At 43.4% G+C, this 21,560-nt stretch overlaps 1 protein-coding gene across 1 annotated transcript in view; it reads right to left on the bottom strand.

Moving 5' to 3' along the window:
- AFG2B (AFG2 AAA ATPase homolog B) overlaps positions 1-21,560 on the bottom strand; it is a 22,166-nt gene extending 606 nt beyond the window's left edge. The window contains exons 1-7 of the mRNA XM_066592634.1: positions 21,448-21,560; positions 15,046-16,110; positions 10,628-10,813; positions 7,592-7,750; positions 2,990-3,199; positions 2,630-2,851; positions 680-814 (exon numbers count right to left, since the gene is read on the bottom strand). Of these exons, the coding sequence (XP_066448731.1) occupies positions 680-814; positions 2,630-2,851; positions 2,990-3,199; positions 7,592-7,750; positions 10,628-10,813; positions 15,046-16,110 (1,977 nt within the window). The 5' untranslated portion in view covers positions 21,448-21,560. The remainder of the gene's footprint in view (positions 1-679; positions 815-2,629; positions 2,852-2,989; positions 3,200-7,591; positions 7,751-10,627; positions 10,814-15,045; positions 16,111-21,447) is intronic.

The raw sequence follows: 21,560 nt of genomic DNA, 5'->3' as shown, positions 1-21,560 counted from the left end.
ATAATTGCACTAAAATAGAGTGCACTGAATAGCTTTTCAGAATGGTGCTGTCGTAGACTGCAGCCAGAGAATGTTTTTCTTAATTTGTACATAACGAGACTTTTGAGCAATTTTCAAAAATAGCTACAGTTTCCTAGAAACTTCTGCAGCTGAAAAAGTCTGTCCCATGAATGTGAATGGGGGTTCTCTGCTGCAATTATATGGATTTCTGCAAACCATTTCAAATGAATGAAACAGTTGTAGAAATTTTTGCAAAACATCTGCCACGAGTACAACCTTACTGCGCTGCTGTGCCTCAGATTTCATAATGAATGAATAAATTAATAAATCATGAGCTGTTCCTTCAGATGCTGTATTATCGACCTTCTCCCTCTATAAAATGGGCACTCAGACTAGTACGGAACTACAGGGATTGTGTGTGCTTCTATACAATCCCCTGTATTCTTGCTTTGTTCCAGTGTAGGAGTAAGACCTTACCCTCAAGAAGCCTAGCAGCCACTTGTCGTCATTTTACAGCTGTACATTGGCAGACAATGAAATGAACTCGAATTGTCGCTGAAGTGCTTCTATTTTAGTACGTAGCAGTTGAAAGATCTTTAGGGTAAGATCACATAGGCTATAAGTGCGGACTTTCCACAGCGGCAGAATCTATACCTAATGTTCTGCTTCAGTCTATTACCTTCTCATCAGGTGGGGGTATGTAAAGGAGTTTGTCTAGTCGCCCTGGCCGCAATAATGCGTCGTCCAAGACATCCGGTCTGTTTGTTGCTGCAACAATCATCACTGATTTATTCATAACTTCCTTAAACTCCAGCTGAAATGTAGAGGGACAAGAGAAGAAGGAACTGTGACATAGTAATTAAAGGGGTTGTCTTTTCCCAGTAACAGCGCCACTCGTATCCAGTTCATAAAAGAGGCCGAGCTGTAATACTAGATGTATTCCATGGACAACAGTAACACTGTTTCTGGTAAAAAAAAAAAACATCCAGTGTCAAACAAATATCGTGATCTGAGCCACTGACCTCAGAGTGGTGCAAACTTCCCAATTAGACTAGTGTTCAGCTTTTTGTGTGATGAGAGCCATTGACTCAGTGAGGACATGGCTGTAGTGGTATGGAGCCTGTCCTGCATGCGGAAGTACCTAACGGAATCTGAACTAGATGGAAATATGTCTTTTGGCCTTACATACTATGTATCCTCTTTAAGACCCACACAGTAGTGTTTTGGTTTTTTTTTTCTCAGTACTGCCACTAATGTAATAACTAGCAAAAGTGTAAATCACTGTACCTAAAATTGTATTTTTGTGCTGAAAAATCAGTCTAAAGTGCTGGCAAGTAGAGGTCTCACTTCTAATTTGCTAGCCCCTGCCTGTTGGCAAGTATTACCCCTTTTCTAGTAACATATATGAAGACTGAAATGTGATTTCAGGGTTCTTCCTCAGCTAAAACGAAATAGATCCGCAGAGGCACGCATATATAAAACACACACTTACGACAAGGCACATACATGGATATGATTAATTTGCCCGGTGACCCCCTAACACTAATTCAGAGACCATAAAACCCTCACATCTTTATCTATGGACTATTTAAGTATGTATTTATTTCTCTACTCATCCTGTTCTGGTATTCTTTTAAGTGCAAATTAATCGTGTGTGTGTGCGTGCTAGTTATATAATCTCACACACGCCTCTTTGGATCTATTTCCTTATGCCTGAGGAAGAACCCTGAGAGGTTTGAACGCTACTATAACATCATGTAATCTACAAGATTACTTGGTTTCTTTTGCTGGGAGCAATCACATTTTGCTCTACTGACTAATGCTGTACCAAACTTTTTTTCATTATATCAAGACTGGTAACTAAGTGAAGAAGGGTGATGACTCATGCTACCCATAAAAGTCTATAAGGGAAAGAAGCAGTGCCACACAGACATGTTTGAATTAAATGTGAGTTATTTATTCACATCTTCACTGCTCAGTACATCTCTAGTGTCAACCATGATGTTTATGCCTCCGTTAGAAAGGAAGTAGGCTTGTGCCGTTTTCTATATACAGTGCATAGAGAAAAACTACCACTAGTTCAGAGAGACCTGAGAATTACAACTGTAGCCTGCACAGGGAAAAAATGCGGAATATGTTCTATAAGGGCAAGAAATAATGTTATTCCTCATGTACTCACACACCCAGCAGCTTATTCTTAAAAGTTATGAGTTTGCTTTAATGGGCCTGTTTTAGAAGCTGGTTATACAGGAAACTGTGGTCACAATTTTTTACATGTGGTCTCTTTACATTTATTTTTTTTTTTTTGTCCAATGAAGTAAAAACTAAAATAAGCAGCACACAAAAGCCACAAGAACACAGTGAGTCCTAGTAATTGAGCAGCTTAGTATCTGAACGGTTCTACTCAAAAACATTTATGGCTGCTGCAGTAAGGTATTGCAACAAAAAAGGAAATGGTGAACTTGGTATTATTTCTAATGTCAATGCAAGCTGCAGTGATGTGTAAAGAAAGCCAATTCATGTTAAAATACAGCATATATCAAGACACACTCAACTGTCAGACACCCTGACAACATGTCCTTCCTACCCTACCCTACCCCACCCTTTCCCAGAATGTTCGTTAACTGACCTCTTCATTGTGGCAGAGCTCATGATCCCCCTCCAGAAGTTGTTGTCTGCCTCTGCGTTCAGCAACCTTAAGCCCAACACCATCAAGTTCATTTAGCAGAACAGAAAGAATTCTCTCTTGGACACCAGAACCTGTTCTACTTTCAGATCGACAACCCACAATGGCATCAATCTCATCCAGAAACACAATGGCTGGAGTGCTAGCTCGTGCTTGCTGGAAAAGCTGTGGAGGTAAAGAAAACCATGCTTCAACCCAAAGGAACCAGCTTGGAAAGTCTGCAAACATCTGTCAATATGATTACGTAAAGGAAGAGAGAGGCAAATCTGCTTCAGCCACTTAGTCAATATTCTACGTTCTTACCTGTGCTAATGTCTTCTCGGAGTCTCCCACGTACGGTGAGAAAAGATCCGCTCCACTAATGGAAAAAAAGGAGCAATGGCAGCTGGTAGCCACCGCTTTCACCAGTGTGGTTTTAGCACATCCTGGAGGTCCATATAGAAGAACTCCCTTGGGCAGGGTTAATCCCATTCTCATGAAAGCATCAGAATACTTTATGGGCCATTCAATGCTCTAAAAATAAAGACTGACATGTAAACATATACTTATCGCTTTGACGTTCTGAAACTATAATGTATTACGTGTCTAGATGGATGCACAGAATGTAGTAATAAAATACCAATATTTATTTCACTTGGGTAGAAATGATGAACCTTTTCTTTCCTGCTGTGTAACAGAAGAAAACATTCAGCTAAAATAGCCCATATCCCTGCTAGTCTGCACAATATTTTACCGGTTTGGAGCAGTAGTCTTGGCTACAGAGCTGCTTTCCCTCCTGTAATCACAAACAAGAACCTAATTGTTGGGCTTATTCAGAAAAACGTGTCCAATTTTGTTCAGTGAAAAAACATCAATTTTAATCCCCATGTACGTCCATATTGCATTAGTGTGCATTGCATGGGTCCAATTTCTACATGTCATGTGGTCTTAAATTGAAATATTCATCTCACATCCAAATTGCCTTCACACGGGCCCAAATGAATTTGTGCAATGCTCCAAAATGGCAACCTTCCCCCCATGCACTGTGTTGATTGTGTCTCGAAAAAGGCGTATTAGCTCGAGTCCAAATGGAGCTCTGATGTGTGCAAATCCTTTTCCTAAGCTCCTGTATAGCCTTTCCAACATATACTTCCAGACAGGAGCACACTGCCACATATACTACCACCCTGCTACTAGTTAATAATTTGTTTGATGGCATACATCTTATCGTGTAAGGGGTTTCGAAAAGTTGTTGCATCCATTACGACAGAGCAAAAGGAGCAATTGCCACACAGGTGACGGCCCATGGCGGATGCTCGTGAATTACAACCAGACCGTGTCGATGACCAGCTAAAATAGCTGTGAACTAGCATATCCTTGAGGTTACGTCCATGTTGAAAGGCAATGTTAGGATGTTATAACCTCTGAGATATTGGGATCAGACAACAAAATTGGCCAGCAGTTTTAAAAAATCCTGTATACCTGCTCCACATAGCCATCATAAGTGCCAATACATCGTATCACATTGTCCTTTGCTTTGTCTTCTGCCCTTGTAGTTGGATTCAGAAGGATTTTACAACACCTTTGGCTCTATATGTCATGTAGGAAATTCGAAGGGTATCATCATCTCTTGAATTTTTGGTAAAGCATATCACATTCAGTTTCAAAAGATATAAATTACGAATAGTTTCTTTTGGCCTGCAGGTATTGATCCATTGGTATACCCCACTGGAGTGCAGGCGAGGGCCAGCTGTTCCAATGCAACAAGTTGTTTGTAGCAGTTTGTTTGCACTCTGATTGCATCCAACCCGATTCTTAAATCCAGGAATTGGATACAAGATTCATGATATTCATATGTAAATTTCATAATTATTGTATTTTTATTGAGAGAGGCCTCAAAAATGGCTGAAGGATGGACCCTCACTCTGCTAAAATACCAATACATCATCAATGTATCGCCCCCAAAACAATACCCGACTACAAAATTCCTCCAAATCCTCAGTGAACACCACAGTGGACTCCCACCACCCCAAAATAAAGATTGGCATAAGTCAGGGCACAAATCATGCCCATGGCAGTTCCCCGCAACTGAAAGAGAGGGTTATCAAAAATATAATAATTGAGATTCAAAATAAAGGAAAGTAGCTTTAAAATAAAGTTATGTGCTTGGAAATTAATTTTACATGTTTGGAGGAAGTAGTCGACAGCCTTGAGTCCTAAATTATGGCAGATATTACTACAGAGGCTTTCAATGTCGATACTTACTAATATAATCCTCTCTGAAATAATATCATGAATCCTTCTTTTCGTATCCTGGAGGTGGGATGGAAGATTTGTAACAAAAGACCCCAATACCTTAACTATGTATATACAGGCATTAGATGTCAAATTGTCATTGCCCGACACAACCGGGCAGCCAAGAATCGGATGCGCCTTTTTATGCAGCTTTTGAAGAGCATAAAATGTTGCAATCGTTGGAACAGAGTTAAAAATTAATTTTAACATGTCATTAGATAATTCCATATCCTTAGCTTCCTGCAAGAGTTGATGTAACTCCTCTACAAACTCCACTGTTGGATCACAAGAGGGAACTTTGTACATAATTTTGTAATCTTTCTGCCATAATTTGGCAGTCTAATATGTCCATCACAACAATATTGCCCCCCCCCCCCCCGCTCCCTTGTCAGATGGCTTTATGATGACATCCTCATTGGATTGCAACTCTTTGGGGGCAGATGTTTCCTGCCTGGAAAGGTTAGCATTTATTTTATTTTTCCTTGGCTTAATTAGCATGATCTCATTAGAAACCATTCTAGTAAAAGCCTCAATGCTGCCAAATTGTGACATAGCGGGATGGGAGGTGGTTTGACTTCGGGCGCAGATCAGTAGAGGGGGCTTTGATGTTTATCACCCCCATTTCATTCTCCTCCATCATATAGTATCTCCAGGGTTTCAGAATCTGAGTAAGCACTTTCATTTTAGGCCAACTTTTGTTTCATTTTATGATGTTTATGTAATGCCAATTTTCTAGAGCACAAATGGACATCTTTAATCGATTTGAAATGTGAGAAAGGGTGGGGTGTTTTGGCTTGGGAACTACGCAGCCCCCAATACAAATAACTCTGAGGCCACCTCAGTCTAATATATCGATACCCTCAAGATGTACCCTGCAATCTACGCTATCCTCTTACCAAATGCCCTCTCTGTACAATTTCATATCGTGGATCTTACTGGGGCCCCTTTGCAAGCCCCAGATACACTCAGTGCTAAACTCCTCACACTCTTACTGCCCCTATTTTTAGGGCAAACCCCAGTGCAAATACAAAAACGAGAAACTGGCTTGTTCTGAAAAATAGTGGAATCAAATGGTGAATTACAATTCTGTATTATATCCTTCCTAAAGCTTACTGATGCACAGATCTTGGTGTTTAAAGAAAGGATCATCATTTACACCGCCCCCCTTTCACATTTTGAATGGATTAAAGATGTCCATTTGTACTAAAGAAAATTGGTAGTGTATAAACACCATAAAATGAAACGAAAGTTGGCCTAACATGAAAGTGCTTACGCCGATTCTGAAACCCTAGAGATACTATACGATGGAGAATGAAACAGGGGTGATAAACATCAAAGCACCCTTTACTGGTCTACGCCCGAAGTCAACCCCCTCCCCTCATTTGTCACAACTTGGCAGCATTGAGGCTTTTACTAGAATGGTTTCTAATGAGATCATGCTAATTAAGTCAAGGAAAAATAAAATAAATGCTAACCTTTCCAGGCAGGAAACATCTGCCCTCTAAGAGTTACAATCTAATGAGGATGTCATCATAAAGCCATCTGAGAAGGGGACAATATTGTCGTGATGGACAAATTGGACTATCAAATTATGACAGAAAGATTACTTAGGGACAAAATTATGGACAGAGTTCTCTCTTGTGATCCAACAGTGGAGTTTGTAGAGGAGTTACATCAATTCTTGCAGGAAGCTAAGGATATGGAATTATTATCAAATGAGGAGTTACAGTTTATTTTTAATCCAGTTTTAACTATCGCAACATTTTATGCACTTCCAAAGCTGCATAAAAAGGCGCATCCGATTCTTGGCTGCCCGATTGTGTCGGGCAATGACAATTTGACATCTAATGCCTGTATATACATAGATAAGGTATTGGGGTCTTTTGTTACAAATCTTCCATCCCACCTCCAGGATACGAAAAGAAGGATTCATGATATTGTTATTTCAGAGAGGATTATATTAGCAAGTGTTGACATTGAAAGCCTCTGTAGTATCTGCCATGATTTAGGACTCAAGGCTGTCAACTACTTCCTCCAAACACGTAGAATTAATTTCCAAGCACATAATAGTTTTATTTTAAAGCTACTTTCCTTTATTTTGAATCTCAATTATTTTACTTTTGATAACACTCTCCTTTAGTTGCAGGGATCTGCCATGGACACGATTTGTGCCCCGACTTATGCCAGTCCTTTTTTGGGGTGGTGAGAGACCACTGTGGTGTTCACTGAGGATATGGAGGAATTCTGTAGTTGGGTCTGACTTTCCTTTGGGATCTTTAAGAAAAAAAAATTTGCATCGCACTCACATGCTTTACAATTTTTACCGCTGAAATCTCGTGGAAGCACTTGTTTGACGCATGTGAAAATCGCAAATACATAGATGCAAGGTGATGAGTTTTTTAAGCAAAAAACACATCGTGCTCACATCCAGTTTACAAGCGCAATGCAGGTCCGAGTTTCTCGGACTGACATTGCGCTCACTAGTGTGAATGCAGCCTTGAAATGTTTATGTTGAGAGATGTGTTATCCGTTATTGATTTGACTGAAAGATTCAAATAAAAAAAAAAAGTGGTTTTAAAATGTAGAAATACATTTTTCAAGCAGGAAGACAGTCAGAGATGATTTTTCTACCTGTTTTAATAAACGTTTAATATCTTCTAATCCACCAATTTGGTCCCAGTACACTTGCTTAAACTCCACCTGTCCAATAGCACTACGTGCAGCAGTAGGTTGTATCTTTTTGAAAGCTTCATAAAAGTGTTCTCTTCTTACTTGGTTTACTTGACAGTCCTAAAATAGAGCAATTATTAATGCAGAATTATTTCTATATACTCTCTTGGGGTCACATTTGACTTTGCTCATTATATTCAATTACCTGCACCTCAAAAATATCTCCAGAATGTGCCTTTTCTTATTGTCAAATATGCTTAGCATTGCCCTGATTCATTCCTAGCTTGATTACTGCAACTCTCTACTGATGAATCTTCCCTTCAGTAAACTCTCCCCTCTGTAAGTCATCCTGAATGCAGTAGCCAGGCTTATCTTTGTGTCCAATCGCTAAACTGATGCCTCCACCTTGTGCCGCTCACTGCGCTGGTTGCCCATCCAATGCAGAATACAACTCAAACTCATTACTGTCGTACATAAAGCTCTCCACAGTGATGCACCACCTTATTTCTCCTCCCTCAACTGTCTACCACCCTACCTGCGCTCTCCATTCTGCTAATGACCTTACACTTAGTTCCTCTTTAATCTGAACCTCCCACTTCCAAGATTTTTCCCAAGCTACACCCTGAGGGCGCCCACCCACTGGCGATTTTTTTTTCTTTGCGTTTTGCGTTTTTTCTCAAGAGCAATTAGAATTGAATGTACTCCTGTCCACTGGCGGTTTTTGTTGCGTTGCGTTTTTTAACATAGGAACTGTCAGTTGCATATGTGTCCTTATTTTTCTCCTAATGCACCCATGAAAGTCAATGGAAATTAATGGAAAAGCCGCGAAAACGCGGCAAAAAACGCGCGGAAAACGCGGGAAAAACGCCGCGAAAACGCAGCGTTTTTCACGCACGAAAATCGCAAACGCCAGTGGGTGGGCGCCCTGAAGCTGCTCTGGAATGCACTACCTGAACAATCACGTTAATCCCCGACGCCCACAGTTTTAAGCGTGCCCTAAAAAGAGGTATATTCTTAAAAAGGCCTACCACATTCTCTAATCTAATTCTTTTTTTATTTACCCCGCTTCTATATTCGCCCTCAAAAGCTGATTCCATCATCCAACAATATTCCCCACACCTATATATATATATGCAGATAGTGGCTGGTGACTGGCTTATGCAGCTCTATGTATATTAGGGCTCGTTCACACGGGCGTGTGTGTGCGCAACACTGCGAGTCTCCCACAGCGTTGTACGCATTATTGCCCATACGCTCTGCCGGCAGAGATCGCATATGGGCTGAAATTGGCACTGTGCATGCTCGGGAATCTGACGTCACAAACATGCGCAGTGTGATATACTTTTTTTCCAATTTTGAATGCATGCCCATGAACAGCATTTCATACACAGCCCATTTAAGGACAGTGTATGATACGCGCAGAAATAGAGTATGCAGCGATTTATTTCTGCGCATCGATATGCAGTGCCCACACGCAGGTGTGAATGAAAGAATGAAAGTCCACTGACTTTCACTGCCTCCACTTACTGCGTGTGTGTTACGCATGGGAAATATGTGTTTGTGATACACAGTGGCAATATGCCCGTGTAAATGAGCCCTTACCCTGACTATTTAGAAGATGGCAGGACCGTTGTACAGAACAAGCACTGCTACCTCTTGTGTCGCCATTATTTCTTCATAGTCAATAGTTTCTTGTGAGCAGGACCCTCACCCCTATTGTTCAAATCATCTGTATGTTATGCCCTATTTTGGCTATGTTCTCCCTGATTTGTGAAGTCTTACAGAATACATTAGCGCTACATAAAGATTATTATATAGAGAGAACTTGACAATTAGACACCCCCATTATACCCATCACATAGCTATAACATCTACGGCAGACAGCACGTTTCCGGCACTGGGGGTGTAAGTTACTTATTGTAGATTGCTGAAGTGGCGACAGTTATTCTGTTCTAACTATTAAAAAAAACTATGCAAATCTACCATCGCTGTAATCGTACTGATCCGCATAATAAAGTGAACATACCACTTTTACGGCACTGTAAGCGCCATAAATCCAAGGCCCAAAAAATAGCACAATTCTGTTTTTTCCCCTTTTCAGCAAAAGTTCAATGAAAAAAATCATAACCTTGCTTCTAATTATGGTGGGATCTTCACGTGTGGCTTGTTTTGTAGCTAAGGGGCACACTTACCATGAGAAAAAAAAAGGTTCCTAAAAAATAACAGCTACCCGTTTCAGTTGTCTAATCAGAGATAGAAATAATCGAGATTGCAATTTCCTAGTATGACCAACAAAATTACTTGAATTTGCATTAGTTTTTAGAAATGCTTCCCTTTCATGCAGTCCACACTGACGTACCCGACTGACCCAACACCCATGCCAAGAAAATAATCACCGTTTTGTGCCAATAGCTCTTATGCAAACCCATATGTCTCCTGCAATCATATTCTATTCCATCCACTTGCTACCTTTTACTAGTATGCATTTGGTACAAGAGAATACATACGGAAGAGAGGATGACCAGAGCATGAGATTTGTAGTCTGCAATCATGGTGGCCTATATCTGCATCTCCATCCAGAGACCTGTGCATCTATGCCAAACTTCTGGCTTCAGCACGTGCGCATGGCATCACCAAGGCTATGGGGAGGCGAACGGACGTTATTACACATGCGCCAATGCACAGTGTTTCCAGCATGAGATGGAGACATCAATTATCAGTGTGGAGGGGGAGAGAGGCCGGACAACTTAGGATAACGAACTGCCTAACGAATGGTCCAATCCTGTTTTAAAATCCTGCATGGGAAACACTAAAAGAAGGATTTTCGCTATTGAAAGCACAGAATAAAATAAAAAAGCTACAGTCACTTCCACCTGTGCTTCCATTGAGTTCCTAGGCTAAATATATCTGACAGGCTTCCTTTAACAATGCAGAAGTTCAGTCTAGTGGGTCCTATGTACTAAACTTCCCCTTTAAAGAATTCATGCACTTTTTTACCTGGTGCGCCCGGAGTACCACTTGCATGGCAGCATCTCTGCAGAGGGCAGTGAGATCAGCTCCTACATAACCCACCGTCATATCTGCCAAAGCATTTATATTCACATCACTGTGTATGGGAATATTTGATGTAAGTACTTCCAGGATGGCTCTTCTCTGGCTTATTGTAGGAGTCCCGATAATGATCTGGATTGAACAAAAGCAGGCACATTATATTACACTGCAGTCCCATGTATAGAATGTATAATATAGCTACGGGGGTCCATACAAGTTACATTACTTTTAGGGTCTTTAGACCATTTCTCTTGGTTGTGAAGTGGGGCAATATTTTGGAAAATATGGAAACAAACTTATCACCTTGCAAGAACTACAGTCAATCACTTCATTAATGGAATAAGGGTCCCAAGCAGGCGATCCAATTTTATCTGCAGGTTTTATGCCCTGACAGGACGTATTGACAAGAGTTACAGTTAGGGCCAGAAATATTTGGACAGTAACACAATTTTCGCGAGTTGGGCTCTGCATGCCACCGCATTGGATTTGAAATGAAGCCTCTACAACAGAATTCAAGTGCAGATTGTAACGTTTAATTTAAAGGGTTGAGCAAAAATATTTGATAGAAAATGTAGAAATTGTACACATTTCTTTACAAACACTCCACATTTAAGGAGCTCAAAAGTAATTGGACAAATAAACATAACCCAAACAAAATATTTTTTGGTTCAATATTTTGTTGCGAATCCTTTGGAGGCAATCACTGCCTTAAGTCTGGAACCCATGGACATCACCAAACGCTGGGTTTCCTCCTTCTTAATGCTTTGCCAGGCCTTTACAGCCGCAGCCTTCAGGTCTTGCTTGTTTGTGGGTCTTTCCGTCTGAAGTCTGGATTTGAGCAAGTGAAATGTATGCTCAATTGGGTTAAGATCTGGTGATTGACTTGGCCATTGCAGAATGTTCCACTTTTTTGCACTCATGAACTCCTGGGTAGCTTTGGCTGTACGCTTGGGGTCATTGTCCATCTGTACTGTGAAGCGCCGTCCGATCAACTTTGCAGCATTTGGCTGAATCTGGGCTGAAAGTATATCCCGGTACACTTCAGAATTCATCCGGCTACTCTTGTCTGCTGTTATGTCATCAATAAACACAAGTGACCCAGTGCCATTGAAAGCCATGCATGCCCATGCCATCATGTTGCCTCCACCATGTTTTACAGAGGATGTGGTGTGCCTTGGATCATGTGCCGTTCCCTTTCTTCTCCAAACTTTTTTCTTCCCATCATTCTGGTACAGGTTGATCTTTGTCTCATCTGTCCATAGAATACTTTTCCAGAACTGGGCTGGCTTCTTGAGGTGTTGTTCGGCAAATTTAACTCTGGCCTATCTATTTTTGGAATTGATGAATGGTTTGCATCTAGATGTGAACCCTTTGTATTTACTTTCATGGAGTCTTCTCTTTACTGTTGACTTAGAGACAGATACACCTACTTCCCTGAGAGTGTTCTGGACTTCAGTTGATGTTGTGAACGGGTTCTTCTTCACCAAAGAAAGTATGCGGCGATCATCCACCACCGTTGTCTTCCGTGGACGCCCAGGCCTTTTTGAGTTCCCAAGCTCACCAGTGAATTCCTTTTTTCTCAGAATGTACCCGACTGTTGATTTTGCTACTCCAAGCATGTCTGCTATCTCTCTGATGGATTTTTTCTTTTTTTTCAGCCTCAGGATGTTCTGCTTCACCTCAATTGAGAGTTCCTTTGACCGCATGTTGTCTGGTCACAGCAACAGCTTCCAAATCCAAAACCACACACCTGGAATCAACCCCAGACCTTTTAACTACTTAATTGATTACAGGTTAACGAGGGAGACGCCTTCTGAGTTAATTGCAGCCCTTAGAGTCCATTGTCCAATTACTTTTGGTCCCTTGAAAAAGAGGAGGCTATGCATTACAGAGCTATGATTCCTAAACCCTTTCTCCGATTTGGATGTGGAAACTCTCATATTGCAGCTGGGAGTGTGCACTTTCAGCCCATATTATATATATATAATTGTATTTCTGAACATGTTTTTGTAAACAGCTAAAATAACAAAACTTGTGTCACTGTCCAAATATTTCTGGCCCTAACTGTATTAGCAAACAGACCCTTTAGGTTGGATTTGCGCACTCCGTTATGGTGCAATTTTTAATCCAAACGCAAGCATGGACATAGCAGAGAGTAGTAGTATAAGTCTTTGCCTTATATACACTTTACCTTCCCTTAGCATCAACGATTCTTGGCTAGGAAAAATTACATAAAATCTGAATGTGTGAATCCAGCTTAAAGGGAACCTATCCTCAAGTTTGAGCCCCATAAACTCCATTATGGGGCACGAGTGTGAGGGATCGGGGTTTCACACCAGTATCCCCATGAAGTAGCTGCGCATACAGTGTGACTCTTCTCAGCCATCTGTGCACTCTCCTCTTGATCTCTATGGCAAACCGTTTTCTCACAGGCAGCGGAAAAAGAGTAACTCTGTGCGCGTGCTACGACTGCACGGGGGCACGGCACAGGAACGGGACAACTGCCGAGTGTGAAACACCCCTCCTCAGGCTGTCCGGTCCTTCATGTCTGAGCCCTACAATCTAGTTTATAGGACTCAAATGTGATGACAGATTTCCTTTAAAGAGAAGCTATCATTGTTAACTGTATAAATCTGCAGCAAAACGACACTATTTTATTTCGGGTAGAGGCTTGGCTCCGTGCAGCTGTACCCTAACGATCCTTAATAAGAGTGGATAATCTGCCACACTAATGAGTGGTGCCCGACGGTTATCGTGTTGGCCTGAGCTTGTTCCCTTTGTCTAGATGGGCAGATTATCTGCTGAATGAGATCAAACAATTGTTACTACGATTGCTCATCCCCATCACTGCTGGACACATCCCTGTTTACACGTGGAGATATGCATCAACCAGAGAGCATGGTAATCTCTCATAAACGGGTCAATCAGCCAAAGAACGAGGGTTCGCTCACCAGCTGATCGTTTGCACTGTTATAGAGCCCGACGATCAGAGAAACGAAAATAGTAAGAGTTTGTAAGGCTGATAAAAAAGGCAAGCCTGTTCAGATTGACCCAATATACTGCAATGTTGATCCAGAGGAAAGCAGAAACAACCCACGAAGTCGAAGCCAATTTTAAGGGGAAAAAATGTCATCCCGACTCCAAATCTCGTAATCAGGATAAATCTCTGGAACAACCACCATTGTGAATTAATAAGGCAGCACTAAGTGTTTGTAATACAGACCGGCACCATACTTTTTTAGTACAGGGCGAGTCCAGAAACTTGCTTCCCAGCGACAGACAGCCTTTCATATCCACAATACATGTCTTAGGTCTTGGAGGAGGGAAGGACGGGATTTGTTGAGATGATTTAAAACGTTAATTAAAAATTTCTAATTATAATTGTTATGAATGACAAAAGAAAAAAAACTTATATTACATACTTAGGCTACACACCGTAAGACTGGCCTAAACAAGGAAAGCATTAAGTTACAGACCTGCCATGAGTGCCAAATTCTGCATCATATCATGCTTTCCTCTTAATAAAGTTGACTAAAACTTCGACACCATGCCTTCTTTTTAAAAACTACACCCACTTTCTAGATGTGGAGTGCGATTAGAAAAGTTACACATTTTTATGCAAATTTGGCACACGGCAAGATTTGTGACTTCTGTAGGGCAGTTTATGCCAAAAACTGTTAGTGAATATGGGCCATTGTGTTCAACTAAAAGGTTTTCTATGATCTGCATTCAGTCTATGCTCACTGTGTTATTGTTGGCGTCAGAACCCGGGTACCCCGACCAGTCAGCAATGCCTGACATGGCACCACTGTCGTCCATTCGCCTGTGTCTAGTACTGCAGCTATATTAGTAGACCCCGGTGTATAGACAAGGGCCGAAATTTTATATGGTGGGACTTGATCCTGTTTTTGTCTCTACTAGAGATGAGCGAGTATACTCGCTAAGGCACATTATTCGAGCGATTCGGGGGCCGGCGCGGGTGACAGGTTAGTTGCGGCGGGGAGAAGAGAGGGAGAGAGAGATCTCCCCTCCGTTCCTCCCCGCTCTCCCCCGCCCCCTGAATCTTTAGATTCGAGCGGGGAGATACTCGGCTAAGGCACTACTCGCTGGAGTAATGTGCCTTAGTGAGTATACTCGCTCATCTCTAGTCTCTAGATATTGTTTCCTTGACAAAGCTGTATTATAAGGGTGTGAATGAAGCTCCAGGTGTGTAAATGGGAAGACTCCAGCTTGCACCGGGCTGTTTCTTCAGCCTGCAAAGTCAAGCCTTCACCTGATCAAAACAGACTGGTTAGGAGAACCTAATCCATATGGAAAAAAAATTAGAATTGGCAATAAGGAAAACACGTACGAGAAATACTTACCTCTCTATCAAACCTTCCGGGTCGCCTGAGTGCTGAGTCTATGACATCTGCCTGGTTTGTAGCAGCAATAATAACCATCTTGTTGTCACTCTGAATCCCATCCATGAGTGTCAAAAGTTGGGCAACTATTCGGTTTTCAGGTGCATTATTGGAAGACCCTCGTTTAGGACACAAAGAATCAATCTCATCAATAAAGAGGATACAAGGACCACCACGAGAAACATTTCGGGCATTTTCAAAGATCTTTCTTAAATTTTCCTCAGCTTCTCCGGGTCTGGATCCATGAATAACAGGCACACTCAGACTAATAAGATAGGCTCCTACTTGTCTTGCAACAGCTTTCACCAGCAGTGTTTTACCAACTCCAGGTGGTCCGACTAAAAGCAGACCTTTGGGACAAGCAAGGCCTAATTTAGCTATGGTCTCCGGGTAAAGGAAGGGTAAACTAAGAATCTCTTTTAAGGATGTACATACATCATCCATTCCAGCAATCTGACATTGCGAGTTATTGTCCGCTGCGCTCTTGTACCTCTCTACTGTCACTGTCTCTCTAATCTGCACACTAGTTTTTGCGGTTATTAATCCGGCTCCTTCGGTCTCTGGGTCCATGTCTAAAATTTCCACATTGACAACAGGTGAGTCTTCAGGAATGGTCACCACATATTTAGGCAAGACATACACATTTCTTAATAAGTCTCTGACAACCTCATGGAGCGTTGCTCCAGATACAGCTATTTTATCTTCCACATTCTTTAATACAATTTTCACGTTCACTTTTTTCAACTTGACAGAATTTAGTCTTTTAAGGTGATTAAGAGAAACAGAATCCTTATATTCTATCACGGATTTAGGTGATGTGGAACACATGAGATCAACTTGGAGGAAGCCATCAGACAGATCTCTTCTTGGCCAAGCCGTACACAGGCAGCTGCCAGTAGGTAAAGAGATTTGTAGTGGGAATCCAATCTGAAGTCCTAGGTCAGACATTGCTTTAGGTCCTATCCTGCATCTTTGTGTTCCACGGTCTTCATGGTTCACAGGCAATAACCTAAGTACTGGCTCCATCTGTGAGAAAATACTAAAATTACTTACAAAAGAATAAACATTTTTTACATACAACACAAAGTTCAGGGTGGCCACAATCAAAGTATCCCTATTCAGAGAGGCTTAGAGAGATATTTACTTACTGGGCATAATGGATACAAAACTTGGTAATAATACTTTCCAGGACACGTGGAAGCGATCCATGTGGAAGAAATAATAATTCAGCACTGTTAATGTGCTATTTCTAGACAGTTGCACATGCACTGCTTGTCCCTTGCAGATTCTCCACAGACCTCTCAATGACAGCTGAGGCAACGTCTTCTTTTTATTGCTGAGAGATTGGATTCCGTCCTCTTTCAGGTGAGATTCCCAAACTTCCTGTTTCTTCAAATGTCACCTCCATTCATCTCAGTGCACTTGGTGTCACTGGGACTCTTTGCATTTGAAAAACATTTGCGAAAATTTTCTTAGCACTCTTAATGGATCGCCTCCGGGTGCCCTCGCTCTTGATGGATCACTTTGGCATGTCCTCGCTCTTGATGGATCACTTTGGCATGTCCTCGCTCTTGATGGATCACTTTGGCTTGTCCTCGCTCTTAATGGATCACTTTGGCATGTCCGCCCTCTTGATGGATCACTTTGGCATGTCCGCCCTCTTGATGGATCACTTTGGCATGTCCTCCCTCTTGATGGATCACTTTGGCATGTCCTCCCTCTTGATGGATCACTTTGGCATGTCCTCCCTCTTGATGGATCACTTTGGCATGTCCTCCCTCTTGATGGATCACTTTGGCATGTCCTGCCTCTTGATGGATCACGTTGGCATGTCCTCCCTCTTGATGGATCACTTTGGCATGTCCTGCCTCTTGATGGATCACTTTGGCATGTCCTCCCTCTTGATGGATCACTTTGGCATGTCCTGCCTCTTGATGGATCACGTTGGCATGTCCTCCCTCTTGATGGATCACGTTGGCATGTCCTCCCTCTTGATGGATCACGTTGGCATGTCCTCCCTCTTGATGGATCACTTCGGCATGTCCTCCCTCTTGATGGATCACTTCGGCATGTCCTCCCTCTTGATGGATCACTTCGGCATGTCCTCCCTCTTGATGGATCACTTCGGCATGTCCTCCCTCTTGATGGATCACTTCGGCATGTCCTCCCTCTTGATGGATCACTTCGGCATGTCCTCCCTCTTGATGGATCACTTCGGCATGTCCTCCCTCTTGATGGATCACTTCGGCATGTCCTCCCTCTTGATGGATCACTTCGGCATGTCCTCCCTCTTGATGGATCACTTCGGCATGTCCTCCCTCTTGATGGATCACTTCGGCATGTCCTCCCTCTTGATGGATCACTTCGGCATGTCCTCCCTCTTGATGGATCACTTCGGCATGTCCTCGCTCTTGATGGATCACTTCGGCATGTCCTCGCTCTTGATGGATCACTTCGGCATGTCCTCGCTCTTGATGGATCACTTCGGCATGTCCTCGCTCTTGATGGATCACTTCGGCATGTCCTCGCTCTTGATGGATCACTTCGGCATGTCCTCGCTCTTGATGGATCACTTCGGCATGTCCTCGCTCTTGATGGATCACTTCGGCATGTCCTCGCTCTTGATGGATCACTTCGGCATGTCCTCGCTCTTGATGGATCACTTCGGCATGTCCTCGCTCTTGATGGATCACTTCGGCATGTCCTCGCTCTTGATGGATCACTTCGGCATGTCCTCGCTCTTGATGGATCACTTCGGCATGTCCTCGCTCTTGATGGATCACTTCGGCATGTCCTCGCTCTTGATGGATCACTTCGGCATGTCCTCGCTCTTGATGGATCACTTCGGCATGTCCTCGCTCTTGATGGATCACTTCGGCATGTCCTCGCTCTTGATGGATCACTTCGGCATGTCCTCGCTCTTGATGGATCACTTCGGCATGTCCTCGCTCTTGATGGTTTACTTCGGCATGTCCTCGCTCTTGATGGATCACTTCGGCATGTCCTGAATAGTATTACTACCAAGTTTGGTTCACTTATGCCCAGTAGATGTCTCTTTAGAGAGCTAGGGATACTTTAATTATGATTCCCCTATATTACCCTATATAAGCCCCTGAAGATATCTTCTCTAAAGCTCAGTTCACGATGTGTTGCTTTAGGGCTCAGTCACACGGGCGCATCGGCACCCGTACACCGGCGCCGATGCGCCCCTGTGACTGAGCCGTTACTGCAGAAAGAAGACGGCCGTACCTGAAGACGGACGTCTCTCTGCAGCGCTGATGAAGGAACACATGACCGGCAATGAAGCCAGTCACATGTTCTTTCCTTCGGCGCTGCAGAGAGACGTCCGTCTTCAGGTACGGCCGTCTGCTACCTGCAGTAACATGGGCGCCGATGCCCCCGTGTGACTGAGCCCTCAGTCTTTTCTATTCACCATTATAAAAAGGGTTCTCAGCTTTGGAAATCCCAGCTTGTTAGAAGGGTCACTTAACAATAAGCTGATCGCAAACAGTCAGCCTGACCGGGTTCATCAGTGATAAGCTGTAATGCTGTCTTCACACGTGGGAAAATGCTGTGGAACATCCGCTGACGGAATCGCTATGAAAATTCCGCAGCTTTTACAGTACAAGCCAGGTGGAGATTTCTAAAATCTTTCACATGGTGCAGAAGTTTTCCACAACAAACCAGCAGTGATTGATAAAAATGTTCATATACTAAATCTGCAGCCTGTATACACTGGAGAATTCACCACTTGAAATACAACGGGTTGAACAGATCTCAACAAATCTTGACAGATCTCGACAAAAACCACGGCCATTGACTTCAATGGAAGCTGTCCGTGCCGAGCACGCACGAAAATGGAGCATGCTAAGATTTTTCCTTAGCAAGCGGAAAATCGCAGTAGCTGTCCGGTCGTATGAGCAGACATGCAGATGCTCCATTGGTTTGAATTGGTGAAGAATGCTACGGATCCTCTGCACGAAAGACGATCACGTATTCCACAATTCGAACCCGGCCAGTCTTGTGCAGGCAGCCTAATACAACTATGTCAGTTGAAAAAAGTTAAAGTTATGGCCCTAGAATAAAGGTAATGGGGGAAAAAAGTGTCCTCAAGGGTGAAAATAGCTGTGTCATTTAGGCCTCTTCCACAGGGGCGATGCAATGTCGCCGCAAGAAAATCACTGTGATATTGCTGCGTTTTATCACAGTGATATCGCTATTTTGTGTCGCTACAAAGTCACACATGGTACTACAAAGTCGCACGACTTTAGTACCACGTGCAAGTATTTTCAGGGGTAGGGTTTTAAATATAAGCCCTAGTTGCACAAAAAAAACCTGAATACATCACCCTTCAGGCGCTGTCAGCTCCCTGGGTGTCTCCCTTGAAGTTCTGGCAGACTTGCTTGAAGTCTTCTGTCAGTGCTTCCTGGAGTGGAGGTTCAAATTCCCTGCCTCCAGGAAGCGCTGGCTGCGATTGGTACATCGAGCGCTGGCTCTGATTGGCTGAGACCCGACGCTCGAGAACCAATCACAGCCAGCGCTTCCTGAAAGAAGTGAATTTGAACCCCTGACGAAGATGCTCTGAGAGAAAACTACAAGCATCAGGAAACTGTAGAGAAAACGCGGCGAAGTGAACATCAGCTGTTAGGTGATGTCATTTTTTTTTAGGGCTTTTATAGTAGGATTTCCTGCTGTACAAGTCGCATCGCATAAAAACCACGTTTTCGTGTGATGCGATGCAACACATAGCAGGCTCCATAGGGAAACATCAGCTACAAAACATCGCAAGTTAATATTCTTTATGTTTTTCACAAAACTTTTTTTTCCACTAAGGCTGCCTGTCCACGGGCGTTTTTGCATTGCATTCCCCGCGGCGATAATCCGGCCGCGGGGAACGCAATGCACACTTTCCATAGCGTTGCTATGGAAAGCGGAGCCCCTCCCCCTCCCTGTCCAAGAGCGGAGAATCATAGCAATTCTCCATTCGTGGGCAGCAAATTGCAGCATGCTGCGAATTGCCGCAATTCTCTGCGGTCAGCCTATCTGTCAGATAGGCTCACCGTGGAGATCCGTCTGCTTACTCCTGCTCCTGGGCGGCAGCTCCCATGGCCAATATACGGCGTCTCTCTCTGCAGGGAGCGAAGCTGGAAGAGCCGGGAGCTCCCGCTCCCTCTCCCTCTCCACCCCTCTGCACTATTTGCAATGAGAGGAGGTGGGACAGGGGCGGGGCTAAGTGCCTGGAATAAGCTCCGCCCCTATCCCGCCTCTCCTCATTGCAAATAGTGCAGAGGAGCAGAGAGGGGGCGGGAGCTCAGAGCACTGCTCCCGGCTCTTCCAGCCTCCTCCCCCTGCAGAGAGGGACCCAGCCGATATACGGTCGTCTGAATGCACCCTCAATTTTAGGGCTCTTTCACATGTGTATTTTTTTATCAGTATTTTGTGAGCCAAAACCAGGAGTGGGGACAAAGTATAATGGAAAGATTTGCTTGTTTTCCGTATTTTGAACCCGCTGCAGATTTTGATGAAAAATATGCCCGTGTGAATAAGGCCTCACACAGAGGACCGGAACTTGCAATCCTTTGATCGCTCGTACCATTTACTGGAATGCAGGACAAGCCACAGGCCCATCTCAACAGGTAGAAATACATGGCAGTCCTGGGGCCCTTCTGTTGGTCCCCGGCTGCCATGACACCTGAACGGCACCTCAAGATCTCATCGCGGGGGGGGGTTGGGCTGTTCGGGAACCTTGTTTGTCAAAAGGGGCATTCAATGGGTTAACAGCCACAATCTGCATGATTGCTGATCGTGGCTCTAGCAGCTAGGTGTCAGCCATCAAAGATGTACTGACTGTGTATAGCGTGGGCTCGGCTCCCGATCCATACAGAACCCTGCGCACCCAGGATGTACATATACGTCCTGGAGAGCTAAGGGGTTAACGGGGACTCAAAATTTACAGGTATGGAATAAAAGAAAAGAAAAATCAATCCTTCAGCAGCTTCCTGCATTTTACTATAAAGAGTTTTTTTTAGTCTGCAACCCCTTTAACAGAACATAAGACTATATGGGGGCATGTCCAATACTTCTCTGAGTTATCCTTATACAGGGGGAGCTACTGTCTAAATAGCCCAAAGCAACCAATCACAGCTCAGCTTTCACTTCTTATACTGCTGAGCTAAAATGAAAGCAATGCTGTTATTGGTTGCCATGGAAGCTGTCATATGTGTGGCGCCACCCTGTATAATCAGAAGGACGCGGTAATGACATCTACTGAAGAGCTCTCCCACCAATACGGCCCCAAGTGCAGTACAAGCACACAGCAGACAGACATCTGTACGAGGAGGAGCCTCCATGCTGATCACTAACCTCACCGCGGTGCAGCCAGGGCAGAGGAACCGAGAATCATACAACTAGCATTAGCATAACGCTACATAGTACAGTACAGAGCGACACTATGTGTGCGACAGGGGCTCCACATG

The sequence above is a fragment of the Eleutherodactylus coqui genome, chromosome 2, assembly GCF_035609145.1.
Source record: "Eleutherodactylus coqui strain aEleCoq1 chromosome 2, aEleCoq1.hap1, whole genome shotgun sequence".
Lineage (NCBI taxonomy): Eukaryota > Metazoa > Chordata > Amphibia > Anura > Eleutherodactylidae > Eleutherodactylus > Eleutherodactylus coqui.
This window is presented reverse-complemented; position numbering and strand designations above follow the sequence as displayed.